Below are 15,788 nucleotides of genomic sequence, written 5' to 3'. Positions count from 1 at the left end.
GCTTCCTGAAAAGCTCGAACTATACATTGTCTCCCGCATGTTCAGACAGAGCTTTCAGAAACACAGATCGGTTTGTTTCTTCCCCAAGACCTTCAGTGGCTTCTCTTGAATTTAAGATAAAATCGACAATTCTTAACATGGCTTACAAGGTCTCACAGAATTTGGGCCTGCATGTCCAGTTTCTCTCACCGTTGCCTCTTTCTCAGTGTATTTCCCCTGGTAGCCGTAGTTCTTCACCTTCTGAGGGATGCCGTCCCATTCTTTCCACCTCTAGGCTTCTATACACGCTGCTCTCTTTCCCTGGAGAATTCTCTTCTTTCAAGTCGCGGCCTAGTATCATGCCCTCTCAGAAGGCTTCGCTGACGCTGGCCTCCACTCTGCTCTGGATCTCTTTGTCCTTTTCTTCCTCTAGACTACTTGTCAGGAGGCAGGAGTCATCAAATCCCCAGCATTTAGTACAGAATCTAGAACCTGTTGGGCAAACGAGACATTTTTGATGAGTGAATTAACAAGTATTTCCAGATTTCTGTTGTTCTTTCCACTAAAACCATTCCCTACCAATATGTTCAATATTTTCTTGCTGGTTTTAGTGTTAAATACCCAAGATATCTTATACTATGTAAGTAATTTCTAAGATGTTTATACTGTGTAAATTTCCCTCAAATTTATCTTAATTCCCCCTGTACCATAGACATGCAGTAAGTTACTTGTAGCCTGCTGTCTGTTTTACTGTGATTACTCCGGGAGCTTGAAAAGGGAACTTAATATCAGTAGCAGACCTTTAATTGGGTGATATCTATGTGCCAAGCACTGTGCTAAGTGTTCTTGATGAGTTTTTGTTCCTTAAAACGGTTCTGCAGTTAGCTGAGTAGACACACAAAGAAGAAACAGTCTGTCCAGTATTGCAGTCAGTCGGTAGTAGGATGGGGTTTTGAACTCCGTGTAGATCGCGGAGGTAGGCCGGTTCAGCCGGGAGAATGAGCGCTATGAGAGCTGTGCCTGCGTTTACTGCCGTGCGCCTTAAAAATGCCGAACAGGAGCAGAGGCTTCGAAGCCACTGTCCGAGCCGTGATGTGAGAGGAGCCTGCGGGCGTCTGTGCTGGGGATTAAATTAGGTGGACACACGTGAAATGCACAATGCAGTGGGGAACCGGGGGCACGTGGTCGTCACCTGGAAAATGATAGCTTCTCGTTTCCCAGGTCTCCTCCCAGCCTCCCCTGTTGAACTCACTGACCAACCCTGACCGATGAGTGCTCTTCACTTGAAGGAGAGACTGCTAAGAGAAAGCTAGATTTAGGTCTGAATAAGTTCTTAGAGAAAAATCGAATGACGAAGCACGTGTACTTTTCACTTAGATTTAAATTGCATCCATTTGTATAACGTTCATTCTAGCTCAGTTAACGATTATATGCCATACGTCCCTCTGAGTCCTCGTCTGGGGGGCCTAGAAAGGTAGCTATTTTCAGTGTTTTAAAAATGCTGATTGGGGGCACTTGGGAGGCTCAGTTGGTAGGGTGTCTGCCTTTGGTTGGGGTTGTGATTCCAGGGTCCTGGGATCCCCGAGTTGGGCTCTTTGCTCAGCAGGGGGTCTCCTCCCTCTGCCTCTCCCCCTGCTTGCTCGAGTTCTCTTTCTTTCTCTCTCTCTTTCTCAAATAAATGCTGATTGTATGTTGATCCATCATAAAGGTACATGAGACTATCTGGAGATGTCAGATTTATTTGCCCTTGACTCTATTTTATGTCTTTGAATTTAAAAATGGCAAATTACTTAAGAAATGAATTTGGGTAGATGAAATTTTTGAAAACATGAGAGTCACCGTGGAGAAATAAGACCCTGATGGGGAAAAACTTCTGAATCAGTATCCCTTACTTCAGATACAATATTGTGTTATTATTACATCTCTTCTAGGTTATTATAAGAACTTTGGTTTTTAATGATTTATCCTTTGCTACAAATACATAGTTCATGAAACTAGGAGAGAAATATTTTGGAGGTCATGACCATTTCTGTGAGGAATGCTTCAGTAGTTTATAGTAAATTTACTAAAATCACGCTGTTGTCATGTTTGTGGATATAAATTTCATGTAAAGCAGTAAATGAGCAAAAACCACTAAACAACCTGAAAAAAGTAGTAGATGGATTGGCCTTTCATAATAAAAAGTTCAGCGAAAGTCATTTAAGTTGATGTGCTGTGCAGGAGGAGAGTGCCTCGAGTAAGCTGTTTCATGGAGGAGTTTAGTGTGTGTTGACACACTTACGTGGCAGTGATTACGCGCTAAGTGACCACATCCTCACAACTCACAACAACCCTCACAGAGAGGTGCTCTTACCTGTATTTTTCATAAAAATATTTAGGAATAATTAGGAAACTAACGTTCTGAAAGGTTGAGTTATTTCTCTGGTGTTACGTAGCTGGTAAGTGGTAGAATTGGAACATGAGTGCAGGCTTTTTTTATTTCTTCTCCTCCTCCTCCTTCTTTGAAGATTGATTTGTTTTAGAGAGAGTGTGAGAGCAAGCAGTGGGGTGACAGAGAGAGAGAGAGAGACCTGAAGCACATTCCCTACTGAGCAGGGAGCCTGACTTGGGGCTCGATCCCAGGACCCCGAGATCACAACCTGAGCTGAAATAAGAGCCGGCTGCTTACCGAGCTGTGCCCCCCAGGAGCCTCCAGTGCGGGTCGTTCTAATTCAAATCCCTGTTTCCTGTCATGTGAGATGCTGAAGGAGAAATGACCACTCGGCATGGAAGAATTCTTCAGAAATTCAGATTGGGGTTATTGGGGAGCACTTTGAAGACCATTCACATTGTACATAGAACAGAATAAATTCTTGATGGGTTAGAGAGATTTTAGAAACAAAGCAAACAAGTAAAGCTTTAGAAAAACTAGAGGGTAGATTTGAGTATTTGTCAAATCTCTAAATCAGAATGCCTTTCTGAAGCTTACAGTTACAGAAGAATTTACAAAATAAAAGTGTATACAGCTACAATGTATAACATTTAAAAAATTTTGAATATCAATACAAAAATATGAATTGGGCAAAAATTAAGAAAACAACAAGACCCAGTGCTGGCGAGGAAGTCTGTTAGCCAGTAAAGGCCTTTGGGGGAAGTAGTGAATGAAAAATGTTAATAAAAATGTCCATCCCTTTGCAGTAATTGGACTAGGAATCTACTGTACTGGGCAACCTAAGCTATGGAAAGGGCTGTTCCTGTGAAAATACTTTTGCAGTGTTTTTCAACCTAAAAATAATCTAAATGTCCGATTTAAAAATAGTGATTATTACTAGTTGAGCCACTAGGTGAAATGCTATATGAAACGTTACACAGTCATTCCTATTGATGCTCATGAAGTCTGCATTCCAGTGTAGATGTGTAATTTTTACTATCTTTTTCGTTTGTATTTTTAGTGAAATTACAAGTGTAGAAATAAGGTACCATAAAAGACTGAAAGGAAGTATTCTACATTAAAATCTTAATCATGGTTATTTGGGCAGTAGGATCAAAGTGTTTGGTTGTCGTTCTGTTTTCTGAGTTGTTGGTATTTTATTTACAAATTCTAAAAAGGACTTAATTGTTGACCTATAGGATGGATTTCCAGATTTCCAGGACTCTGTGCAAACGCTCTTCCAGCAGGCCAAAGCGAAGAGTGAAGAGCTCACTGCTGTCGGTTCACAGGTAACGCAAACCACCAGTAAACGTTTCATAATAATACCTGTAGATTGAAAAACAAACGGGTGCTTCAGCTAGCTTCAGTTTTAAGCCTCTGAGGATTGGATTTATTTCTGGTTGTTTCTGAAAAGTCAACTGATGCACAGCTGTGTCAACAAGAGAGCAGTGACGACATAGTTTGATTGGGTTATGAGCAGAATCTGATACAGTGATATTTACTCTTTGTAGTTTTGTAGGAAGAAACACAGAGTCTCTACCTAGAGGTAGAGGAATTTGATACCAGGAAGAAAGCCATGTTGATTATGGCTGTGTGTTATAGAACTTTGAGATAAAACAGGACTGGTTCTCAAGAAAACATTAATCATCAGCCTGGTAGTTATTTTTAAGTCATTTTGATTCATGGATGAGAAAAAATTCTTGCCTTAATATGTATCTTCGGGTGCTTTTGCTATTGTTTCATCATTGTATCCTTAAATTAACGTTTTTAAAAAGTCATCTCTGCAAATACCACCTTTTAGAAAGGACTGTAAGTTTTATTCCTGTTGATCTTCTGCCTGGCAACTGCTCTTGGTCAAATTCAGTAGTGCCAAGTTTTGTTTTTTTTTAATTAAGAGAATGAAAAATACACTTCCTCTTTAGAAATCTTACTGAAATTTTCCCAATTAATTAGTAATAAGTTCAAATGAATTAAAGTTAAAGCTCCTTTTGATCTGGTTTATGTGCATTCAGAAAAATAGTATAAGCTTTTATCCTATTCTGTGAGTTAATATTTTTCATTTATTGATTTTTACTATCGTGAATCAGGATTTTTTGGGAACTAATTCTATACAGCAGCTTCCTTGTACTACCCTTCTGTATGGCACAGCAGTAAGTCTTATCTGCATTTTGACTATTAACTCCTTGGCAGACTATCACAAATGTACTGCTTTGAATATCACATATAAGTAATTTAAAGCAGTATATAAGGAAGGAACTTAAAAAACACATGGCAGAGATAAATTTCTATTTACTTGTGTATTTTTTTAAAGATTTTATTTATTTATTTGACAGAGATCACAAGGAGGCAGAGAGGCAGGCAGAGAAAGGGGGGGAAAGCAGGCTCCCCGCTGAGCAGAGAGCCCGATGCGGGGCTCGATCCCAGGACCCTGAGATCATGTACCTGAACCGAAGGCAGAGGCTTAACCCACTGAGCCACCCAGGCGCCCTTTACTTGTGTATTTTAAAGTTGTCTTTTTATGATTGGTTGGGAAATACTGCAGTTTCATTCCATGGTGAAGGGGAGAGTCTCGTTGGCACTGATGTTTTTCCTGCATAAATTGCATTGTTTAATTTCGGTGGGAGGGGTGTTTGTCTTGTCCTTCTAGACAGCCATTTTACACCTTTTCTCCCCCAACATGCTGTCATCATATCAGAGTATGCGTAGTGCCAGATCCTAAAATAAGAATGCCAAGATCTCACCCTGTGTGTTAGAAGCAGTTTCTAGCAGATGTTGCTGTTGCTCTGAGGTTCCTTTTTTAAAAAATATTTTAAAGGACTCAGTACTTCGGGAAACAAAGCTAAGGTTATTTTGCCTTTGAGCTGAAATATGGAATTCTCTTTAAAGGACGAGCAGGAAGGTTTTTCTTTTTCCCCCTCTTGCACAGAATCCAACATTTATGTTTTAACATGATGATATAGACATCTAAGCATATTTATGGAACGTGTATACCACATGAAGTGTGAACTAATTTAATGAATACTAAATATATTTGCTGGAGTCTGAAATTGGCATCTTTAAAGCATTAAAAAAAAATGTAGACTGTTTTAGTTCCTGATTTTATTTTTGCTTTACTTACTAGCAGCCTGAAAAGGTGATGGCAAAGCAGATGGAGTTCCTTTGCACCCCAGCTGGCTATGAGAGACTGCAGCACGCCGAGCGGAGGCTCCCGGCAGGGCTCTACAGGCAGGCCTCCGAGGAGCACAGCCCGAACGGCGCGGCTTCTGACACCTCGGATGGGCAAGGTGGGTCTTAGATGACCTGCGCTCGGCGAGCCGGGGGCTGTGTGCACTGTAGAAAGCGGCAGAAGTCGGCTTGTTTTTAAATCCTGGTATTTTAGAGTGATTATGTTCTTTGTTCCCCATAAAACTTCATCTTCAAATTGTCTCTTTTTCACAAAAGGAAAGGATTCATTCTGCTGATTTAACTAGCAAAAGTTTTGGGCTTGTTTTGTTTGTATGTTTGTTTTTTTACCTTATTATCCCTAAACTAGCTGACCCGTGCAGTTGACCCGTATTTTGTACGGGGTGAATGGGAATGGGACATGTAAACAGTAAAGATCCTTTTCCCCAAAGAACCTGATGCCATGGGAGACATTTATCAGTTTTTAAAAGCTCACAGCTTCATATTTCCTTGGACTTCAAACACAAATTTGTCTATGAAATTTATAACATCTGGTTTCTAAGAGGATATGGTAACTGCTTCTCAAGCACTGGGACAGGAGTATGGAGATGTGTAGAGGTAGTAGACTTGAAGTTTTGTGTTCTTCAGGCTTTAGACTGGCCACGGTCTCTATGAAACTATTTGGTGTGGTGCGTTAGCAATGGTCTCTTAAACTCCTAAGTTTAGAGAGCTGTGATTTATGAATATTTCTATCAATTTGAAATTTTTTTTTTCATTTTTGTTGCATGGACACACGAAGGAAATCTCACGTCGTTGTCGTGCGCTCATAGTCTCTTCCGGCGTGCCATACGCGCTTCTGGGCACCACGGGTGCATCGGTGGCGTTAAGTCCCTGCTGGCTCGCAGCTCACTCTCCAGTGGAGGCAGATGTACAGTACATGACACAGAGTTTCAGATAGTGATGTGTGTTTGAAGAAAAACAGTAATTTTGTAGGACCTTCTTGTCTTACATATTGCTATACTTTTCTAGTGAGTGGCTACCATTGTCAAAAAAAAAAATAGATTTCTAAGTGAGAATACTATCTTAACAAGCATTCTCTGCCTGGAGAGTAAAATATGTCAGCAGACCAGAGTGCTGGAGGAGAAGAGTATTTTTCCTTTTAAAAGATGTTACAGAAACTGCTGAGTTGAGGTCTTGTTTAACCTCTCCAATCATCCTTGACAGTTAAGACTTAAGAGTTTAAGAAGCAAAAGCAAAATTAATGAGAGACTGAATGACCGTAATTGGTGGAGCCAGGATAATGACACGTGGGGTGGCACTCTGCTAAGCGTGTGTGGGTCTAGGTGTATGACAGAAGGTGATGTGGCTTTTACGCATTTTTACCTTGTCTGTGCTACTTCTGTCTTCTTGGGTTTGCCACGGGTTCCGCTGTTCAGTAATGGGCAATTGTCGGAGCCATCTCTGTATCTCTAGCACTTGTTACATTATGTGTTAATGACACGTCTTGGTAAACCGTGCGCTGGTAAGAAAATGCCTTACAGAGGGGACGTACTCTATGCCAGAGCTGGAGTGCTTACTAGAAATCTCAGTCTTTTGTTTGGTTCATGTTTTACTCTGAAAAATGTCCTGGCAGAATTGTAAACCTTGCAACTAGCATGAGTTGCCATTTCCTTCCTAAACTATTATTTAAAATATTTCTCAGCTATTATTTAAATTCTTCAGTGCCTGTTGGCTTTCCTTATTCCTTTCCTAAGTAGTGTTCAGGGAATTCGTGAAAATGTATTTTTGGGGCACCTGGGTGGCTCAGTCATTAAGCATCTGCCTTTGGTCATGGTCATGATCCCAGGGTCCTGGGATCGAGCCCTGCATCAGGCTCCCTGCTTGGCGGGAAGGCTGCTTCTCCCTCTCCCCCTGCTTGTGTTTTCTCTCTTGCTGTGTCTCTTTCTGTCAAATAAATAAAATCTTCCAAAAAAATATATTTTTAAGAAAAACCATAGTATGTTTTTAATATTATTCATGCTTTTTTTTTTTTCCTTTTCCTTTAGGAGAAAGACCTTTGAATCTTCGAATGCCTAATTTACAGAACAGACAACCCCATCATTTTGTGGTGGATGGAGAGCTGAGTAGACTTTACTCCAGTGAGGCGAAGTCCCAATCAGGTAAGAATATGGGATGTGATTAGAGAGAGTGACACTTGAATAAGACATTGTTAAATTCTGTTTTCCTACTTTCCACTATCTCCACTCCTCTCCCCCATTCCCAGCCAAAAAAAAGGGTCATTACTGTTACCAGTTTTTCTCCCTTTGGAAATAATAGATTGCCATAATAATGGCCACTTATTTTTAGAACATGGTATTCCAAAGAATTGACAGGGAAAAACTCATGAGGGATGATACTATTTTGATTAACTGTTATACAGAATTTTAAACCTGATAATACCTGGCTGATTTGAGTTATGTAATTGCCTTTTTCCAGCCTTTCATACTGTGAAATCAATGGATTACATGTTTACTTGCAAACTAAGGAAACCTTGTATACCAAAATCTAAACTTTTCTTGCAGGTGCATTTTGGGGATGGTATTTATAGTTTAGAATTAAACTGAACTCCATTACAGGATAAGCTGTTCCATATTATAGTTAGATGCTTGACTATTTTTCCCCACGAAAAAAGTGAGTTAGACAAAGTATTAGAGAGCAGCATTGTTTGAAAGTATCTGGTACCCTACCATCTTGGAGGTAAAGTAGCGTCAGGAGTCACTTGAATGCTGTTGCTTCATCTGTGAAACAGACATCATTTCTGCTGCGTAGAGTAGGTGAGAGTATTAAACAAGGTAGCACGTACGAATTGCCTCGCTGATAGGAATCCTGTAAATGGTAGCTACTATTTCTAGACTCTTGCTAATTTTAAAATCTACTTTTGCATAGAGAGAGCAAATTCATAAATTGAGCTGCCTAATTTCAGTTGAGCTGTTAGTTTTGGTTACACGTCTAGAATCCTTTTTAAAGGGTGCATGTGTGTGTACACATGTGTGTGGCTATGTATCTTCCAGCATTAGTCCTTCACATAGATACTACATTTTCTTATCATTTGTAGTGTCCTCATGAGGTTGAAGTAACTACACACGCATAACTCCAAGGAACGGGTCCTTACGGGAGTGGCCTTCATTCTTTGATCTTGTTTCTCCCACCCTCCTGTTTTGTGGCCAGAACTTTTCATAAGGTTCCATGTTTAAATATGGAAGATGTTTTCTGTCTCTTTCTCACTGATAGTAATTAACTATTTTACTAGTAACTTTTTTTGTAGATGCATGACCAGTTTTTTTTTACATTTTTTTTAATGTTGAACTAACCATCAAAGAAAAATATGGTCTGTATGCATTTTTGTGCCTTTTATGATTTAACTCTCATGCCACCCTATATAGATAACTATCCCCATTTTATAGAAGAAGAAAGATACTAAGGTCTAGAGAGGTATGTGAGTTGCCTGGAGATGTACACAGCTAGTAACTGGCAGAGATGGAATTTAAATCCAGAATCCAAGCTCTTTTTTTTTGTCGGGGGGAGGGGGATTTTATTTATTTATTTGACAGAGAGAGACACAATGAGATAGGGAACACAAACAGGGGGAGTGGGAAAGGGAGAGGGAGAAGCAGGCTTCCCTTTGAGCAGAGAGCCTGATATGGGGCTCGACCCCAAGACCCTGGGATTATGACCTGAGCCAAAGGCACCAGCTTAACAACTGAGCCACCCAGGCACCCCCAGAATCCAAGCTTTTAATTGCAACTCTATAAACATAAAATTTCTGTATGGAATTGCAGAATTATGAATAGTTAAAACTGTTTGCTGTGGAGATTGGGGGTTGGTTTCATAAGTTGGAATTTGTTTTTTTGGATCCATGGATTTAAAGTATCAACACACTTTGTGTTTCCATTTTTATGCAGAGAGTCTTGGGATTTTAAAAGACTACCCTCACTCAGCTTTCACGTTAGAAAAGAAAGTCATCAAAACAGAGCCTGAAGATTCAAGATAGCTGTGATTCTCCCACTGTTCTCTGGAAATGGCAGTTGAAGGATAATGCTCCGTCATAGAACACGCCTTAATAACCAGCGTTGCCTCATTCACTCAAACAGACTTCATAGCCAAAGCCTAAGGACTGATTCGGAGTCTGCGGAAACCAGGAAGGGAACACGGCAGCCACAAAGGAGAAAATTGAGAGAATGTTGCAGTCTGTAACAGAAATACTGATCCATTCACATTCCTGTGTAAGTCGTTTTATGTGGAAAAGCTTACAAATTAATATTGTAAGCATTCATTATTTAAGAATGTACAATGTATTTGTGTAATTTATAGAAGTAAAATCTAGATGTGGAGACATGTTTGGTCCAGTAAATGTGGATACAGTTTATTTTACTTGAAATTTCACTATTTTAAGTGTGTTTAGCATAAATATTATTATAGGTTAGAGTTTAGAATCTTTGCAGTCATAAAGAAAGTTTAAGCGATGTAGTTATTGGCAAGGTTGCAATGGTTTTGGAAAAATGGAAAGCAAATGCTTACTTCAAACCAAGGAAAATATTGTGGATTTAATATTTGATAAAACCAACTTTGTTTAACAGGAAATACGTCATTTTTGGAAGTAAAATGTCACTTTTGCTGGCTCAGACCCACTTATACAATTAATAAATACTAAAGTAAAGTTTAAAAGATGACCAAGAGAGTAGAAAATCTCTCTTACGTGGTTGATTCGAATTGTAGTATATCATTCTCTCATCATAAAAATAGGAAGCTGGTCCTTGGACAGAGAACTTGCGACAAGTGAACTGATGTGTAAAAGCCGTGACTTAAACAGTGTTGAAGAATGTGTTGAATCGATTAAGTCTTAGTTAGCCCCAAATGTGATAAGGATGGCGACTGTCAGAAGGCTGCCATGTAAAACAGAGTCCGCGCCAGCGTTTGTCTAGCAGTTCTTGATGTCCTCGGTGGAGTCAGAGAAAGTAGGCGTCTTGCCCTTGGGGAATGTCTTCCCACTCAGACCGTCCCAAGTGTGGACAATTGTTACATCCACATTTGTAGGCATAATTCTGTGGAGGTTTAGTTGACACCTGGATTCATTATTTATTTTACAGTTTTGTGTACCTTTCATATTTGCATATGCAGTTTTTCTTTAAATTCATTTTAGCTTGAAAGTCTCAATTCCCCTATTTAATAAGTGGGCTGTGTGCATATTTAGGGGGCTGCTTCAATGTTGATAATGTCCTTGCATACTTACGAGAAGTTCACATTGGAACCCATAGTTTAAAAAAAATACCATTTCTACCAACTTACAGTTTTTCTGTTGGTTTAAGAGAAGACATTTGACAGCTTTACCTACTTCCTCCAGATTCATCTAAACCCAGATATTGATGAGAACAGCATCCTGAGTTGGGATATGTGGTGTTTTTTGTTTGTTTTTAGTTCTGCTCTAAGTCCTAACTGTGTACAAAATACTAAGTTATAATCCGTTATACGGGAGCTCATCGGCCACACATTAGATGAAATGTCTGGACTGTAGTCTCTGATCACTGTCACATGTATAATTGCTTTTTCATCCTGATTTGTAGAATAGCTTTATAGTAGAAACACCAGTAAACAACTTTTATACTGTTGAAAGGCTCTTTTCCCCTAAATGTTTTAATTGTACCATAGTGTTTTGCCCACTGAAGAAGCTTTTTATGGACCTTGCAACTTTGTTGCTAGCTTGAGATTGATTATTGTGGTTGTTTTGTTCACTGTGTATAGAAATAGTTTGAGTACGATCTAAATAGATTGTTCAGTTTTTAATATTAGCCATAGAACTGGTTAGTATCTCAGTAGTTTCATGAAACGTTTCCTGTATTCTAATCTATTTTGAGAAATTTTGTGGGTTTTTTTTTTAATTGTGTCTTACAGTTCAAGTTTGTAGATTTTAATAAGCAACAATTTTTAAAGATGCAGTGACCTTCCAGTTAATACTTACCTGTCTTTCATGGCCCCACAAACTGCATCTTTAAATCCATAAGTAAGTTTCCTTAAGTATCACACTTTCCTGGTCTTTCAAGCTTAATGATAAGGGGGAAGCACAAGAAAAATTTCAGTAGAATACAGTTTTTATTTTGTAAACACTAATGTATTAAATTTGCTATACATTGAAGCAAATAATATATATTTTTATTTGAATTGTATATATGAATTGGATGTTATAACTAGTTGATTTTTTCATTGTGTTCGAGGTATTTTCACTGAACAAGGTCAATTGGTTACCTCAGTATTATAGCCGATATAGTCCAAGGGACCGTTTCTCCCCAAGTCTGCGTTGTACTTGATCACGTGACGTCTGCGTTCCTGTGACTCTTACATCTGTTGGTGAGGTGGGACGAGTGCACTTGCTTCCTGTGGCAATAAAGATTTCTGTGCCTCACACACGTATGTGTATATACCTTCCTGCAAAGCACTTTTCACAGTAGGTGATGCGAGCCTCGCCTGACTCCCCTCTCCGAGTATTTGGTCTGGGCTCAGGTGTGAGGGGCCGGGCCAGGACTTAGGTCTTACGTCAAGACAAAGTATTATTACCAGTGACCTTTGTTTCTAGAACGTTTTTTGGCATATAGGTGCTCAGTTGACTGGTCTGTCGAGGAACGGGTTTGATTTATGTTGTTCTCACTTACGAGAGGTTTACAGAGACACAGTAAAAGCTATCCATCCTATCTAACCAACTAAATTAACAAAAGGAACACTAGCATTTAACATATTTAATATATTAATATTTGTAAAGTGCTAATGTGATGTGGCCTCGGTATTATAGCTAATTATGATACCGAGCTAACCTATGGTAGAGAATGAGCAGAAGCTTTGCGAGGAAGGTTTTTTTTGCTTTTTTTCCTGGAGAGAGAGATTGAGAGAGAGCAGGGTGAGTGGTCGTGAGGGAGGCGCAGAGAGAGGGAGAGAGAATTTTAAGCAGGCCTCACGGCCAGGGCAGAACCCGACTCGGGGCTTGATCTCCTGACCCTGAGATCACGACCTGAGCTGAAATCAAAAGTTGGGTGCTTACCTGCCACCCAGGCACCCCTGCCATGAAGTTGTAATTGCCGCATCCGGTAGATTAATGAAGAGCTTCCTGGGGTCCGACACTGTGCCGGCCGGCGGGGCGAGGGTAGAGGCTACAGAGGAAACACTAGGTGTGATCCTCGCCCTTTGTGAATCCAGCACTTCATTGAACAGGAACAAGTACCACTCAGATAAAATACACATTTCAGTGCCATAGGCTTGGGTGAACAAGGAGCGGACATTGAAGTGTGTTGTGTCGTGGTGCTGGTGGGCACTTGGCCGGTGAAAGCAAACACTGGCCTGACAGATGCAGTAGAGACCAGCCAGAGCTAGAGCAGTTAACAGGAGGCAAGGTGTGCTGGAAGGACATAGCGGCAGTGCATGTCCTTGCGCTCTGAGGCCACTTAGCGGAAAAAAAAATTCTTAGTTTCAGCCAGTTAGATCTGCTTGCCAGGATAAGAATTCTTTTTGGTAGTCCCACTGGACTGTCAGAAGGCAGGGGGTTTTCTTACGCCCAGTTAGTAAGACCACTTGGGTAAAAGCTTTAGGATTCAGTGATTATGGGGCTAGTAGCACCTAATGTACATTGACAATTATAGTTGATGGTATTTAAGACTTAAAACCTAAGTAAACATGCAGGGAATTTTCTCACGTGTAGTCTGCTCATGTGGTTACTCAGATGCGAAGAATTATTGGTACAAACCTCTTTGCTTCTGTGCTGTGACTTCCCTTAATACTGCACTGAGTGCTCAATAGAAAATCAACCAAAGTATTAACCTAATGAAACTAGGAGGTCTTTCTCTTATAGGAAATGAATTTGGTTAGCAAACAGCTAAGTTAGAATTGAGTAAATGTTTTGTGTTTGTAACAGCTTAAAGCATATAACCAAGTATGGTAGCCGCTCTTTAACGAAACACCACCGTATGGTCCAGCTGCGCGTTGTTTCAGGGAATCCAGGCTTATTTATTCCTTATCTGCAAGTGTCCTCATAAATGAGATTCTCAAGTGGACCTCCAAAATCAATAAAAGAATGATCCAATGTCCAGAAATGTATTTTTACTGTAAATATATTTAATCTTAAAAACCTTACTGTTAACTATTTCCTTACTGACTCTGTAAAATCATTCTTATTTTACATAGAAGTAATCAAAAACTAAATGCTAGGGGTACGATTTTTTTTTTTTAACTTTTTGAGTACGTAGTGGTTAAAGCTTTAAAACCTCTGATTTCGTTTCTACTGACCTATGAATATTTAAAAAAAAAATACCCTGAAGTTCTTTCTGTATGCAGAAAAATCTAATCAGAAATGTATTTTTAAGTTTAACTTGCAAATCTTTATCAGTTTAGAAAATTTTAATCACTTTTAAGGGAACTATGAATAATGATTAGTTCTATTTACAGAATTGGTTAATTAAGCTCTGTTGTTTCTTTCATATTCTCCTTGTCTTTTAAAGGCCACAAAATTTTTAAGTATTAAAACAGCATTCTGTTGAATTTGGGGTCTCCAAAATTTGGGTATCTGTTTGGTCACAGTTTCCAAGGTCGTTGTTCTGACAACTAAATTATCTACTTCCACCATATTACTCCCAATAACGTTAAAGCTTTGGTCTTTAGAAGTTCATCTTCAGTTAAAAGAAATGTTTATAGCAATTGGATAAAACCCTCAAACAAGGAACATCAGAAATGAATCACATAAAATACTAATCTTAGGGTTTTTTTCAACATATACCTGAAATGTTTAGTTATGATCCTTCTTGCATTTTATTCTTTTTTTTTCCCATTTTACTCTTCTTGCTTGATTGCAGACACTTCAGTGAGAAATTGCCTCTATTTAATTTTTTTTACTTTAGTATACAACTGCTGTCTATTTAAGTTTTCCAGCGTAAGTTCTCCAAAACATTGACTGCTTCACAAACTCAGAGAGTGAATTGAATGCTGCCATCAAACATATTGCAAAATGCAGATGAAATACATAAAACACTTGTTCCAGATAAGATGGTAGTGCAGCACAAATGTTGACATCAGCCTGAGATTTTTCCTCATCAGCTTCCGAAGAGCAAATGCTGTGACCGTCCTGGTGATCCAGGCAGGTGGGTTCGCAGCCTGGTTTTGCCGTGGGTGAGCGCTGTGATGTGCGGCTCGCTTGTGCTCCGTGTTTACACATTCCGAAACTTCATGAGTCATCTCTGCATTAAAAGTTCGCACCTCATAAATTCATGTTTAAAGTGCCATGTTTGTCACCCACGCACCATCCTAAGCAAGCAAGGCCATTGTCTTGTACCTGTCACAGACCCCCTCTGCTGCCAGGTCACTTGGGCTCAAGTCTGTGGGCAGATATTTAAGTGGCGTGCACGGAGGTGGCATCTTGCCAGGAACTGGCTCGGCGGAAACGTTTTACGATTTTCAGAGCCTCCCGACCACCCTCCCTGTCAACCGTCAAACCAGACACCCATGGTCTAGCCCCGTCCCCTGCCATTTGTCGTCCTTCCCAGAAGACAGTATCGTCTTTGGTAGCATATTCTGACACTGTAGGGCCCTTCAGAGGCTCATCATTCAAGTTCCAGTTTTGAAACCCTCTTTCCACCTTTGGGTCCCTAGCAACATAATGTGAGGACGTTTCCCATCAACAGTTAAATGGATGAGGTCGTCCTTTTCCTTTCCGAATTCAGCCAGTTCTTCTGTCATCAGAGCGTGTCCGTGTAGTAACTGAATCTTTTTGCATGCACTGGCTTCACTCTCAGATCGGACCACGTCTTTTGTTTTTTGTTTTTTGTTTTTTGTTTCGTTTGTGATGAGAAGCCAAGACCGCTTACAGAATGAGAAGGATAACCACAGAGAGAGTCAGGTTCTTCAAGTCTTAGGGCATTAAAAAAGCAATTCGCACGTATCTTAAAAATTAGCATTTCTGGGTGAGATAAATTTGAGGTTATCTAATTCAGAGAATCAAAAATTAGTATGCTGTAATATTTAAAGGTGAGAAGAAAGATCTCATTTCCTAAGACTTTAAACAGGAGAAATAAATCACTCTCTCCCGTGTTCCCTTATGAAAAAGACAACTAGTTCTGCTTTGAAAAGCAAAAGATCTCAAAATGAGTTTCATACCCCGAGTCTAGTGGTGACTGTGTTATTGCCGTATGTCAAGTTAACGGTTTCCCAGCTCTGGGCTGACTGCTAC

General features: G+C 39.7%; 1 protein-coding gene across 6 annotated transcripts in view; it reads left to right on the top strand.

The window, feature by feature from the left end:
* Positions 1-10,360, top strand: part of NAB1 (NGFI-A binding protein 1) — a 42,166-nt gene extending 31,806 nt beyond the window's left edge. For 5 of the 6 annotated variants that reach the window (XM_032860215.1, XM_032860219.1, XM_032860217.1 and 2 more), the window contains 3 exons: positions 5,511-5,673; positions 7,597-7,710; positions 9,493-10,360. In XM_032860215.1, coding sequence (XP_032716106.1) covers positions 5,511-5,673; positions 7,597-7,710; positions 9,493-9,581 — 366 coding nt within the window. In that variant the 3' untranslated portion in view covers positions 9,582-10,360. Of the gene's footprint in view, positions 1-3,588; positions 3,679-5,510; positions 5,674-7,596; positions 7,711-9,492 lie in introns of all 6 variants that reach the window. The other variant, XM_032860220.1, reaches the window with a different exon arrangement.
* Positions 10,361-15,788: the final 5,428 nt, after the last annotated feature.

The sequence above is a fragment of the Lontra canadensis genome, unplaced genomic scaffold, assembly GCF_010015895.1.
Source record: "Lontra canadensis isolate GAN:19392208 unplaced genomic scaffold, GSC_riverotter_1.0 scaffold18, whole genome shotgun sequence".
Classification (NCBI taxonomy): domain Eukaryota; kingdom Metazoa; phylum Chordata; class Mammalia; order Carnivora; family Mustelidae; genus Lontra; species Lontra canadensis.
This window is presented reverse-complemented; position numbering and strand designations above follow the sequence as displayed.